At 32.6% G+C, this 17,475-nt stretch overlaps 2 protein-coding genes across 13 annotated transcripts in view; one reads left to right on the plus strand and one right to left on the minus strand.

Annotated features, from left to right (window-relative positions):
• Positions 1-11,363, minus strand: part of EndoA (SH3 domain containing GRB2 like, endophilin-A) — a 30,784-nt gene extending 19,421 nt beyond the window's left edge. For all 6 annotated transcript variants that reach the window (XM_089707568.1, XM_089707566.1, XM_089707567.1 and 3 more), the window contains exon 1: positions 11,176-11,363. The gene's annotated coding sequence lies outside the window, so the exon portion shown is untranslated. The remainder of the gene's footprint in view (positions 1-11,175) is intronic.
• Positions 11,364-13,003: 1,640 nt separating this feature from the next.
• Positions 13,004-17,475, plus strand: part of Rbcn-3A (rabconnectin-3 alpha) — a 44,299-nt gene continuing 39,827 nt past the window's right edge. For all 7 annotated transcript variants that reach the window (XR_016317168.1, XM_089707556.1, XM_089707551.1 and 4 more), the window contains exons 1-2: positions 13,004-13,283; positions 13,697-13,897. Coding sequence is in view for 6 of the 7 variants with exons in the window: in XM_089707556.1 (XP_089563682.1) it covers positions 13,197-13,283; positions 13,697-13,897 (288 nt within the window). In the remaining variant the exon portion in view is untranslated. The remainder of the gene's footprint in view (positions 13,284-13,696; positions 13,898-17,475) is intronic.

Below are 17,475 nucleotides of genomic sequence, written 5' to 3' on the forward strand. Positions count from 1 at the left end.
TGCGAGTTTCAAAGTAATAACATCTATTAATTATACTTTTACTCATGGTTTAAATAATACATAACCGACTATATTAGATAACAATTTAATAAAATCAAATAATTTTCGCCGTCTGACAGGGCGTTCATTACGAACACGTGGGCGTGCATTATCTAAGGATATTCTGGTAAGGACACCCACAGACATTTCGCCTACCTTTGTTAAATGGGATATAAATATGTTATAAGATTTTTCATATGAAAGTCTACCGTATTTGAATAATGGGTTTTATTTCTGTCTCATTGACACATAATTTGCGCGCGCTCCTGCGCGAAATTGATGGTGAAAGGTTGGAATTAATATATCTACTTAGCGACAAATATTGCCTAAAATTATATTTAACTATTAGTAACTTTTTTCCCCGTTTGTTTTCGTATGTATTTGAAAGTGATTAGCATATTGTAGGTTTAACGCTTTTAATCGAATCAACTTTTATTCAACAAAAACCTACAAACAATTTGAAAGAAATATCGTCCCTTGTCTTCTTCAAAATCTTATGTTTCATTAATATTATTTCGGCTAAGCCATATTAAAAAAATAAATAAGATTTATATTGTCATTATAATCTTAACCCTCAGTTATTAAATCCGCAGTCTAAGTGTAAAGGGACGCTCAAATAGCGAGATAGGGCGAATCTGTGACAAGGTTTTATTTAAGCCGCTATGAAATGCTTGCTAGAGGCATGTTTTTGACGTAATTGAAAGATAACTTTTTTGGCTTATATCCTTGATATATTTTTCTTTCTGCTAATTAAAGATGTCTTTTTTTCATATTATCTATATTGGTCTTTCGGAGTATTAAATGAAACGCAAAATTACCTTTGACACAAATAAATTTTTTTCACGACCGTGTACGGTGTGTATAATACACGTTTTGTTGTAAAATAAAAAATGTGTTAGTTTATTCAAAGCAATCCATCACACTTAATCAAGAACTAAATATAAAGGGCAGGCGGTATTCAAAAGGGTTTCAGCCTTCTGGAGTTTGGTACTACGATACAGAATGCGACTAGACGTAGGTAGGTGCTACTTTACTGTCTTAAGCTATTTACGAATCTGTCAACGATAGAAATAAAACATTTTTAGACTCTACTAAGAAAAACAGTTCCAGTGCCAGTCCCTGATATTGCAATATTATAAAACCCTTGCAAGTAGAACGCGTTTGGTCACGTAGTTCTTATATTTCCCGGCAATATTAGATCGCTCGGCAAGAGAAGCTACAAATATTCCAGACTTTAGCGTTGCCTTTTTCGGGGGAACGTTTTGGACTGTGGTAGTATACAATAACGAAAATCAGATTTGGAAAACATTAGCCTTTTTAATTTAAAGTTTTTCAAAAAATAACGCTTTAATGGGAATAAATATTTGATGACGTGGATCATTACATAATAATAATAATATGAGCTCTATGTTACTATTATTATAGAAACGAAATTAACAGTTTTCACAAATCACCCCGTGCTCGGTAGAGCTATGCTGTAGAGCTAATAGTAAAAATACATAAATTCATTACTGTCTCAGAAACATCTAAGTACCTATAAAAGTCCTTTAAAATAGATATATAATTGATTAAAAAAACAGACACACAGACTTATGAGGTGAAGGTTTATTTAAATACCCGAACACTTGGATCGAAGTAGGTGCGCGCGCATATTACATTTCCAAATCTTTTAAATTAAATAATACGTGAGATGCATTCCTCTATGATACCAAATCATGAAATAAATTATATCTCAATATATATAGATATAATTACATACAGCATTATTATGAATGTTGCTTTCTCTGCTCTCTCGCGGTAATTCATATATATTATGATAAAATTGAAGCAAAAAAAATTAACAATGAGAACTATCTAAGTATAATTTATCTGATTTTATTAAATCAGTTTATTTTAATATTTATTTATTTATCTTGTACCTTTGAAAGCGATTATTCACTAGTCAATACAAAAAATAATAGAAAAATCTATCCAAAATGCTCTACATAAGATAATACTTTTCCCAATTCGCATTTTTTACAAAATCGATCATGAACAAACGACTGCACTGTTAAGGCATACATGAATAATATTATTGGACATTCAACGGTCTGTAACGCGATACATTTTGTCTGGCAAAATGAAATGACGCTACATATAACATGCTGTGTATCGCTTCGCAACGTCTGTTGCGGTGAGTCCCGAATATCACTCGCAAACGGAAATTCACATTTGTATATCTGCACCGTGCATGTACCTAAGACTTCTGAAATCTGAAATATGTCCATCTGAAATATCTCGTGAGTCTGTAAGCTTTATATTTGGAGCAAATTTTGTTAAATTAAACTTTTGTTACTTTCGGTTCTCAATCGCATTATACATCTGTTTTAATGATAAATGTTTTACACAAAATTAGAACTTTGTATAAACATAAAACTTAAACAAAACCTGTATCTATTATCTTTACTTCTATAAACATAAACTCTTTGTCACCTACAGCGGCTACAGCTACGCTATCTCGAACTCTTATTTGTGAATATCCATAAATATAAATTCAGCCTACTCGGTCGGTTTCTTTAAATAAAACATGTTTTAATATTTATTAAGCGTATTTCGTGCTAATATAGAACTTCAAAATTTTACATGTCGTCCCTTTATACACATAAGAAATTGTGTTGTCACTGTTGGTCTTATTTACGAAGGTTATACCTCCCTCATCCCGTCGGGCCATCGCCCACCTCTAACCAAGTCAAAGGCATAAATATATAATAAGGAATTGAAATGGATATTATTATTTCGTCTGCTCAGATATAACCCTCAAAGAAGCTTATAAATAAGCTAAAAATATACCCGCCTTATTTTGTCCAGACATCATCGCTCTGTATATAGAAATAATTTCTGTAATTTTCCTCAATGGTATTTTTTTTCTTACATTTCATTCTTTAACAGGTGTGAAATTTATAATAGTGTCAAACATATTAATGAAGCCTATTCAGAAAATAGAAAATATTTTAATTTAAGAAATAGTAAAAACTGCTCCATTCTATTAACATATCTCCTACAGTGGTTGATTGGTTTCTAGTTACTTGCACGGTCGCCGACAGCATGTATTAATGGAGGACGAATCATCGTCCTCGTGTGATGTTGTCGCAGGTGTTCCGCAAGGTGGCGTTTTGTCCCCTCTCCTATTTGCTATATTTATAAATTCTATTACCAAGAATTTATCTTCTCTCTATCACATGTATGCTGACGATCTCCAGATATATACCCAGTCAACCCTTGAAAACTTATCCTCTGCACTCTTAACTACTAATACCGATTTGGAAAGAATTTCGACTTGGAGTCGTAGGTATGGTCTAAAAATTAACCCAAGCAAGAGTCAAGTTATTGTAATTGGTAGCTCCCATTTAATTTCGCGCATTGACTGGGCATGCATGCCTAAAGTTTATATAGATGGCTCCATAATCGAATTTAAAAGTAATGTCAAAAATCTAGGGGTTCACTTTGACACGACCATGTCTTGGTCGTACCACTTAAAGGAAACAAGTCGTAAACTTTACGCTGCAGCAAGTTCCTTGAGACGTTTACGGCATTTCTTACCGATTTCTACCAAAATTACGTTAGCTAAATCCCTTCTCCTTCCTCTCCTTGACTACGCTGACGCCTGTACCACTGATCTTAGTGAAGAGCAATTGAATACACTTGAGCGTCTCCAAAATTTCTGCATTCGTTTTGTTTACGGATTACGCAAATACGACCACGTTTCCCAGTTTCGCAAAAAACTCAAGTGGCTTCCTATTAGACTTCGCCGGAATGCAAATGCATTGAAGTTGTTATATTCCATCCTCTTTAATCCCAATTCTCCCTCCTATCTTAAAAATCAATTTAAATTCTTAGATTCAGGTTCCTACACTCTTCGTTCCGCCGATAACCTTCTCCTTAGCTTTCCTTCTCACCATACTTCCTTCCTTGGTAACTCATTTGTTGTAACCGCTATCAGACTGTGGAATTCTCTGCCTGTGGATGTTAGACGAGCTTCCTCTATAAAATCTTTCAAATCTCTTTTATATAAGCACCTCTCCAATTTAGCATATCCTTCTATTTAATATAATGTATTTTATCCTTTCCTATTATTCATTTTTGTATTTTATGTATTCTATCTTCTATGATCTATATTATTATTTTATGTATTATATCAGCCACCCGCGTTACATGTATTTCTTCTTTATCTCTTACCTTGGGCAGCCTGGAAGAGATCGCTAGTAAGCGATAAGGCCGCCTAATGTACCTACCATATTAATCGTCTTTGTATAATTGTAAATATTACTCGGTGTGGTATATTAAATTGTTAAATAAATAATAAAATAGTACTAATTATTTACGGAAACTAATGTGTTAATAAATACAATCTCAAAAATTTAAAGAATTAATCTTCCTACACCATTTATTTAAAAAAAATTATATCTACATTACCACATTCATTAGTTCATAGCATTAAAACTTGAAATACTTATCAATTGACAATAGTTATTGGCGGATATTTCAAAGCACTTTTTTCAGATGATATTATGGGCGTGTGATGATTCCCAAAGATGTTAAGCAGTAGCGCGTAGGCGTGACGCCAAGATGTGGCGCCCGCCGGTCTGTCGACGTCGTGTAGCCATGAACCAGCCAGCCAAATACGTTAAGAGACTGGCCAATCACTTTTATGTTCACCGCATTTTTAATGACAGTCATCAAACGAACCAACCTACCGCACTACAGCTTTTCTACTAAAACTTACTAAGCTAAAAATTACTAAAAATTACTAAGCAATAATAATTAATAAGCATTAAATTGCAAAACTTTGTTAGCTGAATAGAAAAATCTTCATTACGACATGAAGAGACTTTTTAATAGTTTTGGGCATGTATATAATAAAACGGTGCTGTACAAATTACAAACGAACGAACATGAATAGTGGAACTTATGAATAATGGGGACAAAGAGCTTTTCAAACGCCGCCTTTATTTGGTGAATGTTTAATAATCTAGCGACTTTTGTCGATTTAGGTTTATAGTTCTGTTTAACTATGATAAATATCGGATTAATGTGAATATATTAATTGGAAATAATTTTTACAGCTATATAATCTAAACCCGAAAAATTAGTTTGTGGCGTTTTTCATGTACTTTTTTTCTAGGTCCTGAATGTTCACACTTTTCACACACACTTAAAGTATGTGTTTATTTTTTATTTCGAATGCCAATGAGTATCCCGACCCAGCTATTATCAAAACGATGATATCCCATCAATGTGGTGTGCTTTAAATTAAAAAAAAATAGAGAATAGAGTTTCCTTTTAAAACAAATCCATAGTTACTAATATTATAATTAATGCGAAAGTAACTCTGTCTGTCTGTCTGTTACTCAATCACGCCTTAACTACTGAACCAATTTGCATGAAATTTTGTATAGAGATATTTTGATACCCGAGAAAGGACATAGGATAGGTTTTATCCCGGAAATCCTACGGGAACGGGTTTTTCTTTGAAAACGCGGGCGAAGCCGCGGGCGGAAAGCTAGTACTAAATAATAATGATTTTCAAGCACGTAATACCTACCTACTTGGTTTCAAGAAGATATATCTCGCGTTATATTACATCATGAATAATCAGTGCTTTTTCCTCTAGCTTTTGATATGCCTCCCACACTCACTAACTAGGCTCTAGTTACCAAACTCCTACTGTCCCCGTAATAAATTTCTTGTTAAAACGCGACGTTGGATGGCGTATACGTATTATGTAGGTATTCGTTATAAATTTGTAGTATTATTAGCAACACATAAATACATTTTACATCTGAATAGACAAGACATTACAAGACGATGAACTGATGAAAAATGTTGATGGAAGAAGGAAAATGTAATGGATAAAATAAAAATTAACATTTGATATTCCTAACATATTCACAATGTTCACTGAATGTTAATACCGAAGCTCATTCAGGCTGGAATTTTGCAAAATGTATTAACACTCCGATTGAATGAGCATAATATAAGGGATATTCAATATTCATTGACCAATTTAATAAGTGGAAATGCCGTATCGCGAATGTAATAGTCATATTTTACATATTTTGTAGAGTGACAGAGTGACATTTCAGAGCTATTGCATAGCTTTTATCTTCAGACTTTGAACGCGGCGACTCCAACTGGCACAGCGATGCAATGCTATGCAATAGCTTTACCGCGGAAGTCCTCGAGTGCCACACGTATTTTTTATTTTACAGCTGTCACTAATCGATATTTTTGTTTTAGGTAGTTTAGCAGAATCCCTCTTCATTGGGATCGGAAATTGCCATAATAAAGAGAAGAAGAAAAAGTAGTGGTAGATTGGGCAATCTCAACTATTATCATCATAGGCCTATTTATCTTTATCACAGAGCCCAGTCTAGAACATTGTTAATTGTAATAAACATTATATACGTTATATGTATATGGTTAAGTTTATCCGGGATTAGTACATATATATTTTAACATAATAAACCTACTCGTAATAAAATCTCACATTAAAATCCTTTGTGAAGCGTTTCTTTCATTAACTAGCGGTCCGCCCCGGCTTCGCCCATGGTACATGTTTACGTTTTCTCTACATAAGAACCATCCTCGTACTTCCAGGAATATAATAAAAAAAGAATTATCGAAATCGGTTCAGCCGTTCTCGAGTTATGCGCTTACCAACACATTTTGCGATTCATTTTTATATAAGAAGGTATTAGTAAGGCTTATATAAGAAGATTAATGTCACGGTCAGATAAATTTTATATATAAGTGTGTTAATTTGTCTCATTAACGGAAAGTATCCGACAAATTTACAAAAATCTTTTACCTACGTCAATTCTGAAGTAGGCTTTCACAATTTTACCGTGCTATAAATTAAAAAATCTTATGCCCGAACACTAAATAGTAAATATAGAAAAGCAGAAGATTACGCTGAATGTGAAAAATATATAGCCGTTAAATAAAATGAGGTCAACCCTCTGACTCGCCGCGTTAGATAAAACATCGGGTAATAAAGCTGTAAGTGCATAAAAACATTACATTAGTGTCCTTTTATCCGCACTGCTTTCCCAAATTACTTGGGATTTATATTAATTATATGTATACATAGCTACATAAAAACTGATAAACGTCTGATTCTAGATTTATAATCGGCCATGAACTAAGGCTGTAAAATATTTAATTGTAATCATTTTTTGTCATTGTTTTACAAGTAAACAAACCAAAACGATAATAAAGCATCGTACTATCTTATCGTACATTAAATTAGTCTGTGTTAGCGAATTATTTAACGTTCTTTATACTTATTAATAATTCTTCTATTATCGCAAGCAAGATATGAATATACGATACAATCCCTCTGTTGTCCTTTCATGTGAAGCCTGAGCGTCCGTCTGTCAAGGGCTCAACTCTCAAGGCCCTTTTTCAGTAACGTCTCAAGACATTAAGTTGAAATCAATATCTTATAACTTCACTTAGGGCTTAATAATGCTTAAGCTATTTTTAATATCCTATATTTATCACTCCCAGTGTGTTTTTGGTGTAACTGGTTCCATTCTTTTATCTGGCTTTAAATTTTAGTCATGGCGACATAGACTTCGCAATCATATAAACGTCTAAGTTTTTAAAACGACTTCTGAGAATTCAGGCTATGCATTAAATATTTATACACCATTTAAGAATGTAAGTTGGGTACCTTTGAGAGGCATACTTTTAGCAAGTACACATTAAAGCTTTTAGGCTTTTAAACAATATAGTTTCTCATTATAATAGCTACTTTAGGCGAAACTCTATAGTTTTATGTTTTATAAAAACGGGTCTCTGAAGTTGTTACGTTGTATGCGATCTAAGGTTAGGAGCGTATAAGAACTTTATGTGTCACATGTTTTAAAAATACGATTTATGTACTTAGAAATCTTTTTTTCATATCGATAAACGTTATTGATCAACTTAGATTATTTTTAATTCGTCTGAATTAGCAGCAACGTCACAATGGCGCTGAGTCGGTCCTATTCTTAGGTGGATCGCATACCGCATAGATGTATTTTATGTAGAAAAATGTAAGTATAAATGGATTAAATTTGAGTGTCCAACTTAATACAAAACGAAACCAATGAATCGTCAGATTAAGGTCCATTATCGTCAAAAAAACAATAAACAAATTTTACGTTCCTTTAAAGTTTACTAAAAGAAGCCGTTAAAGTCGTATTCAAGCGGTTCACAAAGGGTATTAAAGGCCGAGTGTTTACAGTGCAAACATATGGTCGTTATAACAAGGCAGGATTTAAAACGACGGATGCAAGTAAAGCGCTAATTGAAGGGCCTGCGAGGGAGCACTATAAATAGACGGACCCCCGCGTGGTTCGCGTCTTTATTCCTATTGCACTTTTTATATATTTATTTATGCATTGATTTGTGAATAGCTATCAAGGGCCATTTTAATAAAATGGTAATTTGAAATATCTGCATTTTTATTTATTTTAATAGTGTTAAATATTGTAATGGTGATCAGTAGAATAAGTCAATATTGAGCTATCCCACACAAGTAAGGTAGCTTTATATTTTTATTACAACTATTTTTAAAAAGTAACCTTGGTCAGTCATTGGACATCCAAACTATCTCCTGCCACAAAAACCACTTCTTTGCAAAATGAAGGAAGGAACAACAAACACATTTGCATATTTAATCCATACTAATATTATAAATGCGAAAGTAACTCTGTCTGTCTGTCTGTTACTCAATCACGCCTAAACTACTGAACCAATTTGCATGAAATTTGGTATGGAGATATTTTGATAGCCGAGAAAGGACATAGGCTACCTTTTATTGCGAAATATGTACCACGGGCGAAGCCGGGGCGGACCACTAGTATATTATATAAATTGTTTGCACATAAACATATACCAAACACATAATTTATTGTCTACTAGCGACCCGCCCCGGCTTCGCACGGGTGCAATGCTGATACTAATACTACAGAAAAACTGTGAACGTTGTATATAAAAACGTAGCGTCCCGCTCCGGCTTCGCACGGGTATAAAATAGATAGCCGGGCGGCCGGCCTGTAGCGCTGCAAATGCTACGTCCCGCAATTTTTAAATTTGTAATATCTTCGAAAATATTCACTTAAATCATACGGTGTAAAGGGCCATATAGATCTATATTAAATGAACAATGTATTCAAGGTATTTAATTGGTTAAGGATTAATGCTGTATTGGTTAAAATCGCATCGAAAATTAGCCATTATTTGTCGTAAAAAGTAAATGACAAAAAAAAGTTATTGTGGGTTATCCATAAGAGATAGACATATACCATCGCGGACTTTTCTGTAGACCTTTTCAATGTGTATAATACTTAGTACATTATTTTGATAAAACTCGTAGGGTTCAGCCTGCGTTTGCAATTTAAGCGGAAAAAATGTAATTTTTTACGACATCACATTAGAAACCTCAAAAATAACAGTACTTCTCCACTATTTAATGGATGTTATTATACATATAAACCTTCCTCTTGAATCACTCTATCTATTAAAAAAAACCGCATCAAAATCCGTTGCGTAGTTTCAAAGATTTAAGCGTACAAAGGGACATAGGGACATAGGGACAGGGAAAGCGACTTTGTTTTATACTATGTAGTGATATATTTTTCCAAACATGACTTTTAAATATCTTTTAACATTACAAACTATTTATCTCTTTAATGAACTGCCAATGCAATGTAATCATAATAATGAGGAAGTTAAGAAAATTATGGGTCAAACGCAATATGCATATTATGTTTGACAGCTCACAGCTCAATTGTATTTACACACAGCCTTATGTATGTTCACCCGCTCGAGGTTTTAAGTTTGATAGCGCTTCTGCGCTCAAGCACTATAAGTAGGTAAAAACAAATTATTATAACAAAATATGCCCTCTTAGAATTGCTAGACAAGGGGCAGTGAGAGTATAGATAACCTTTTTATCCTATTTCAGTGATTGCATCAATTAATCATGTTAAAATTATTATTTACTAGCGGTCCGCCCCGGCTTCGCCCGTGGTACATGTTTACGTTTTCTCTACATAAAAACCATCCTCGTACTTCAAGGAATATAATAAAAAAAGAATAATCGAAATCGGTTCAGCCGTTCTCGAGTTATGCGCTTACCAACACATTTTGCGATTCATTTTTATATATAAGAATTATAGACTTTATTATTTATTATAGACTAGCACCAATTGAGTTGCACTGCTCACACACTCAGGCTCTATAATTCTATTTCAAATATTAAAATGTTTTTTAATTAATTAATGTACTTAATATTTGTTTGAAAATAAAAAGCTCCATGGATTTATAATAAAGTACATCAATGAAAAAAATTTGGACAATGGTAATTAAAAGGAACTATTTAACTTTTAAAGATACACCAATGTTTACTTAACAAAGTACTCATGAAAAGTTTGTCGAACAAATGTACACTGTAATAAGGATAAAATCTTGATAAAGAAACCAAAAAACATGCCTCGATATTGAGTTAAAAATATTCTAATAAATAAATATGATCCTTATGCCTAAACAGATAAGGTTCATTCATGATGAAAATTAGGCAATTATATTTATCATTTCAGTTATTAGACTCAATTAGGAACTCTGGTTTGAAATAAAACACTCATTCATCCGCAATATCACACAGCGGGAAGTAAAGGCCAGTGATTTCTGTATTATCATGTCAATGATATGTCATCGAACAACATTATAAACTCAAATATACATATTAGTAATATACATGTATGTATTATAATACTACAAAAATTACTCAAATGAATGAAGAAGTGATTATAAACACTACGTAAGCAAGTGTATTGTATGTATTCTATTTCAATTTTATTCTATTTTTAAATAAATAAAAAGTGGTACATATAAATTTTATTAAATTCTTAATGCTAATTTTCCCGGAATTATATTAAAATTTATAAGGTATATCAGGTGTAGTTTGTTTTATCAAACGGGATCTTATTCAGAATTGTTTTCTTTACTCGTATGGTTGAAGAAAATTTGAATGTAATTAATTTAATAATGTAAAAAAACAAGGCAACAGTAGCTGGTTATAAGCAGACAAAAAATATTATAACTTACCGAAGTTATGCGACGGATTAACATACACACATATATTATATATCAATTAATTGTAACTAAAACCCGGCTTGTAACCTTTTTAATTTATATAAGACACAAAATTAACTAACAGTAATTTCTTTTTATCGTTACAAGTCACAATCAGCAGTACACAAATTACAACGGGCAAGGGCAACGCACGCAACAACAAATGTCAAGTTCATATGTCATCTGTCAGCTGTCACTGTCAAACATCAGTTTGCAAAAAAACAAAATTTGCCATATCAAAATAACACAACAGATTACAGAATAAACATTATATTTAAACATGTGACCGAATCGTATCATGATCGTATCTAGTTTTATGAGTAAATGAGTTAATAACAAGCTTATTAATATTCGGTATGCATTTTTATGGCACAAATGTTTAGTTTTAGTCCCAGTTCGTATATGAACTTTAAACTGAACATCGGATATAGTAAATCTAAAGGCATATTACACTACTAAAGGCTTTAAGCAATGTTTAAGATAGATAATAACATAATCGTATCGTTTTAATCCAAATATTAGTACGATTAAACTAACGAAATGAATTACGATGATTTATAAGAGTTCATACACAGTTCATATCATTCATTAAAAGATAAACCTTTAATATAACTAACACGTATGTACAGGCTTAGAGTATATATTAATTATTACAGTCTTAGATCATTTACTTAATGATCTAAGATTACAGTCACAATTACAGTCAGGGTTGGATTTCGTAGTATAATTATACTATTTGTACCATATTTTCATGCTTTGTAGTATGTAGTATCGTAATACATGTATACTATGCAAAAATACCATAATTTTATCCTGGGAACGAATTGTTTTATTTATTCAGTCAGCTTTCCTACAAATCCTACAATTATTGAGGGAATTTTTGTATATATGGCAACATTAAATCAGGCTAGCGCTGCCACAAGCTTAGGGGTTTCCCCTCGATGAATGTAGAATTAAACTCTCCGTTGTTTTGACGGAGTAGGATAGATATATTTTATGTATGGTGCGTGTGAGAAAGACGATGATATAGTATAGAATTCGTAAACAAAGCGATTGTAGCGTAGGTACTGCGTACTTCTTCGATAGACAGTTCGACACCAAATTTATCCCCTTCATCCCGCTGTCAAAGTCAAACTATCTAGATCTGGATGACATCGCATGCGTAATTTCTAAAATGGCGGCCAGAAATTGCCTTTCACAAAAAAATTAATTATTCCGCATTCAAGCCATATTTTATCATTCTGAAAACGACAATTTACTCATTGATATATTTCCTATCTTATAAAAATTGATATGATTATTAGGTACCAAGAAAGAATAGCTGTTTTACATGTCCAAAGTTTGCAAACGTGTTCTATGGACTAGATTGCAAAAAATAAATGCATTCTCAGTTATAATACAAATAACAAGGACCTATGCTATATACTTATGTAAACAATTTGAAACGTAATCGACAAAAAACGAAACGTAGTATAATTTATGATTAAGTAGTATAATTTTTACTTCCATAGACAATAATTTTCGGAGGGTCTGAATCCAACACTGATTACAGTAGTAGTAGGTAGTATATTTACTCTAATCGTACAGGCTATACTGGCTAGTTACTAGCTAATAGAAAATATGTTTAAATATGAATTGCTTACAAAAAAGTTAAACTCCTCTCTTTCATTAATTTTAACCGATTTTTATTGTGAATGTTTAAATCTTTTTAAATCTATGTTGAGATCTAAATAATTAATTTTCTGTTTTTAAATAACTGTCATTTTTACAATGTATCTCTTTCCTTCATTACGTACGTCAACTACGTCATTCAGGTTCGATGTGTGGTTTCCGCAGAACTACCTATTCTTGATCGTACAAACAGCTTACAATAAAATTAATTCATAATGATAGAGATTTATAAAAAATATGTTTCATTATAATGTAGTGATGATAGTGGTGTGTTGTTACGTGGTGCAAACTTAATAAAGGAATTATAATTATATTAGCTCATAATGAACTGTCATCAAGTACTCAGTGGTGCCTGTAATTCAGGAGATCAATGTTTTGCTGTTGGTTCTGTTGAAGGAATACCTTTTACAGTAAGTGTATTCGACGAATTATTCATTTAGAAGGGGCGGATTCGCTAAGTACTCCCTTTGACATTCTATATGATGTCTATAAGAGGAAAATATTGCATATTTCTGAATAGATAACAGTAGCAAAATGAGATGTTTGTATAACTTACTCTTAATACAAATGTTAAGTAAAAATTTCCATAATTTCAATACAATACACCTTCAAGCAAGCTCAAATTTGCAATGGTTGGATATTTAAATGACAATATTGTTGTTAGTTGTACAAGACATTGTTTACCTTGGAATGATGAACATAGATACTATGGTTAGATGCAAGGATAGTTGCTTAGATTATGTCATCAATTATGTATTAGAAACAAATTTCAATTTTCCTAATCAATTGAGTTGTAATAGTTAATTTATGAGCATATTTTTAGGCATATGCAGCAGGATGTAATATAGTAATACTTGCATCAAATTTTGAACGTGTGCAAATTATACCTGGTGCCATACATGGGTATATACGTATCAGCTCTTTGGACTGTAGCACTGATACTGGTAAAATAGCAGCGGCGTATGGTGCAGAAGTGTGTATATTTGAACCTACACCGTTGATACACACTGCGTCTACCACTCATGTAAGTACATTTAACATTTTTATTTTAAGTGTATTTAAAAAAGTTAGTGTTATAAATGAGGTATTTTAAATTTTGCATGTATGTATATTTTTTAATTTTTGATATTATTATACATTACACCTTTTATATGTTATAACTAACTTGCCTGCAGCTTAGCCCATGTGTTGCCCAATTCCAAAATAAATTTTCAGGGTATAATCTTTGATCTCTTATTTTATCCCCATGGGGGTAGAATTAATCAAAATCCTTAGCAGATGCCTGGGTATCTGCATGCCAAATTGCAACCTCATCAATACAGTAGTTTAGTCTGTTTGTTAATAGATCAATCTGTAACCTTTGCATTTTGTATATTCAGAAATATAAACCGAAATTTGAAATATTATTTTTTGGATGTAAAAACGAAATTATAGCAAAAACTTTTGATAAGATATGAGATGGAACCTATCTTTGTTTACCTTCTTATCTGACACCTATTGATTTAGTAGTCCAGATATAGACTGATGAATACTTAACATAGTCTTAAAGATTAATAAAAATATAAATCTTATCAACACTGTACCTCTAATGTTTTTGCATTGCATTATGCTATTTTTCATAAATAAGACAGACTCAAGTTGTAATGTGTGTGAAATGATTATACATATAAATTATTCATTCATTCATACTCATTATAAATGTGTGCATGTATAATTGATGTAGTAATAGTATACAACTACCAATATTTGAATAAAATGTATGTCAAATTGATAATTTAACAATTTTAAGAATAAACTGAATATAGTAGATATGATTATAATTTGTAATTAATTATTATACTTAAAATGTAATTTATAAGTGTTTTTTAATCAAACGAAAAGTAAAAAGAAAAAAAGGAGACACATTTGGAATGAATAGAGTAGAGAGAGAAAAGAACCTTCAAACATTTTTAAGCAACACATTAGTTAACTGTTAAAAAAGAAATTATATTATTTACTAGCGGTCCGCCCCGGCTTCGCCCGTGGTACATATTTACGTTTTCTCTACATAAAAACCATCCTCGTACTTCAAGGAATATAATAAAAAAAGAATTATCGAAATCGGTTCAGCCGTTCTCGAGTTATGCGCTTACCAACACATTTTGCGATTCATTTTTATATATAACTAGCGGTCCGCCCCGGCTTCGCCCGTGGTACATATTTACGTTTTCTCTACATAAGAACCATCCTCGCACTTCAAGGAATATAATAAAAAAAGAATTATCGAAATCGGTTCAGCCGTTCTTGAGATATGCGCTTACCAACACATTTTGCGATTCATTTTTATATATAAGACTAGCGGTCCGCCCCGGCTTCGCCCGTGGTACATATTTACGTTTTCTCTACATAAGAACCATCCTCGTACTTCAAGGAATATAATAAAAAAAGAATTATCGAAATCGGTTCAGCCGTTCTCGAGTTATGCGCTTACCAACACATTTTGCGATTCATTTTTATATATAAGAAAGAAGATTGAGGAATTGGTTTTAAGATGTTTATTTTGAATTGAATACATTATATAATAAATATGATATACAATGTTTCAACTTTGTATTGATATCACAGGTAGATGTAGTAAACAAAAATATATACACAATATATGAATGATCCCATTAGGCCGAATTAGCGCCATGGATTGCGGTCGAGCGTCACCTTGACGTAAAATACTCTTAAATGTTTATTTTCTGTTCAATTACATGTTCTGCGTATACGGTGTCTAAAATATCTGTAAATAAATGAGGAAATGGGGTTAATGATTAAAATGTCCAGACAAATGCATGGTATCCTACACTATGTTTATATTTATAATGATATATATATATACAGGGTGTCCAGTGGCAGATTTCAATGTTTGAGGGCTTGTAAAAAAAGAAGTATTATTTCTAAACAAAATATTTTTATTAAAGTCAAAAGAAGACGAGTGCGGATTTTATCTCCTGAAAATTACATTTTCCAAATGCCGCCCTTCTACTCTCACACACTCCTCAATCTATTCCGCATGTTGAGAAAAACTTGTTTGCAAAGGGAACTGGGAATTCTGTTTATTTCAGCCCGGATATTTTCCTTCAGTTGTCTTATGGTTGTTGGATTTGATTGGTAAACCACAGTTTTTAGATAGCCCTACAAGAAAAAGTCACATGGACTTAGGTCTGGTGACCTGGGTGGCCACGGGATGGTGCCGTTTCGGGATATGTGCTTTTCAGGAAATAACTGCCGCATTGAATTCATTGACACATTAGCAGTATGAGCCGTAGCAAATCTTGAATAATCTGAATTTAGTATGGATGGAGCTTAACCTTTTTTCACATAATGACCTGAAAAACGATTTAGGAATTCCCAATATCGACGAACGTGTGCGAAGTGATAAACGAGGATTTTCAATTACAGAATTCATAACAAGTTTAATGTTTTCTATCGTGGATACTGATGGTGCTGGTCCCGGCCTAGGGTTATTAATGACTGAACCTGTAGCCCTAAACCTTGCTAGCCTCGACTGTATCAAATTTATCGAAGGTCCATCTCTTAAACGATGAATTTGATAATGGTTATTAAACCGACGGCGTGTTTTTGCCAGCGAAATCACCCGAAAAGTATGCCTCAATAGCATAAGCGCGATGCTCTCCGCTCCACTGCTCCATGGCGACTAAAAAATCCGCAGAACTCACGCGCTGAATGACACCCCCCGCGTCCCCCTCGCACGTCGCGTTTTAAAACTAGAAGCGTTCAAACATTGAAATCTGCTGCTGGACACCCTGTACATATTTATATATAGTAATTCGTATTTCATTATACTGATTAAATTATACTGTTTAATTCTCTGTTACAAAATGTACAAATTATGCACACGAATCATTATAGGATGACGTTACTATACTTCCGAATCATTAAATACGACACGAAAAATTATTAAGAAATACAGTAATTATATTCCGAACAGTTTTGCAATTACACAACGAATAAGAAACTGACGAATATAAATTTAACAGATACAATATTTACGCAGTGCGGTTTTTACTAGTTATAATTAATCCAATCATTTTACAAATGAACATTTAGCACCTTGTCGTAATAAAAAATAAGTCTGTTGTCTTGTATTACGAATAAATTAATTGACAAAAAGAAACGTAAGATAATATTCTTCCCGTCTATCGTAAATATATCTCGCAATTATTGGTAAAGTTTCAGATGTTTTTAAGTAATTGAATAAAAAAAGAGAAGTTGTTTATATTGCGTAATATTTTTTCGAATCCTAATTGTTTACTGTTGGTATGAGATTACAAGTTGAATTAGCAATCATTTAAGGATAGATATTTATACCCTCAGATCCTAAAAAGGACAAAACGAGCGTATGTGTCCCAATTATCAAGTTCTCATAATTGGAACAACAGCACGAGACGGCCCACCTAATTTTGTTTTTTACTCCTTGACCAAGATTCCACTTCCATATCTCAAAACTGATGTCGTGAGTTAATTCGTCAAACGGATATTATGTTAAGGATTTCTAAACGGGTTTGCCTGAATCAATTTGTTCAGTACGCGTCGGTCACATGACATACAATTGTA

Source organism: Colias philodice, chromosome 19, assembly GCF_061535455.1.
Source record: "Colias philodice isolate Cphi_HAF_F1 chromosome 19, ilColPhil1 Martin Lab GWU primary, whole genome shotgun sequence".
NCBI classification, from domain to species: domain Eukaryota; kingdom Metazoa; phylum Arthropoda; class Insecta; order Lepidoptera; family Pieridae; genus Colias; species Colias philodice.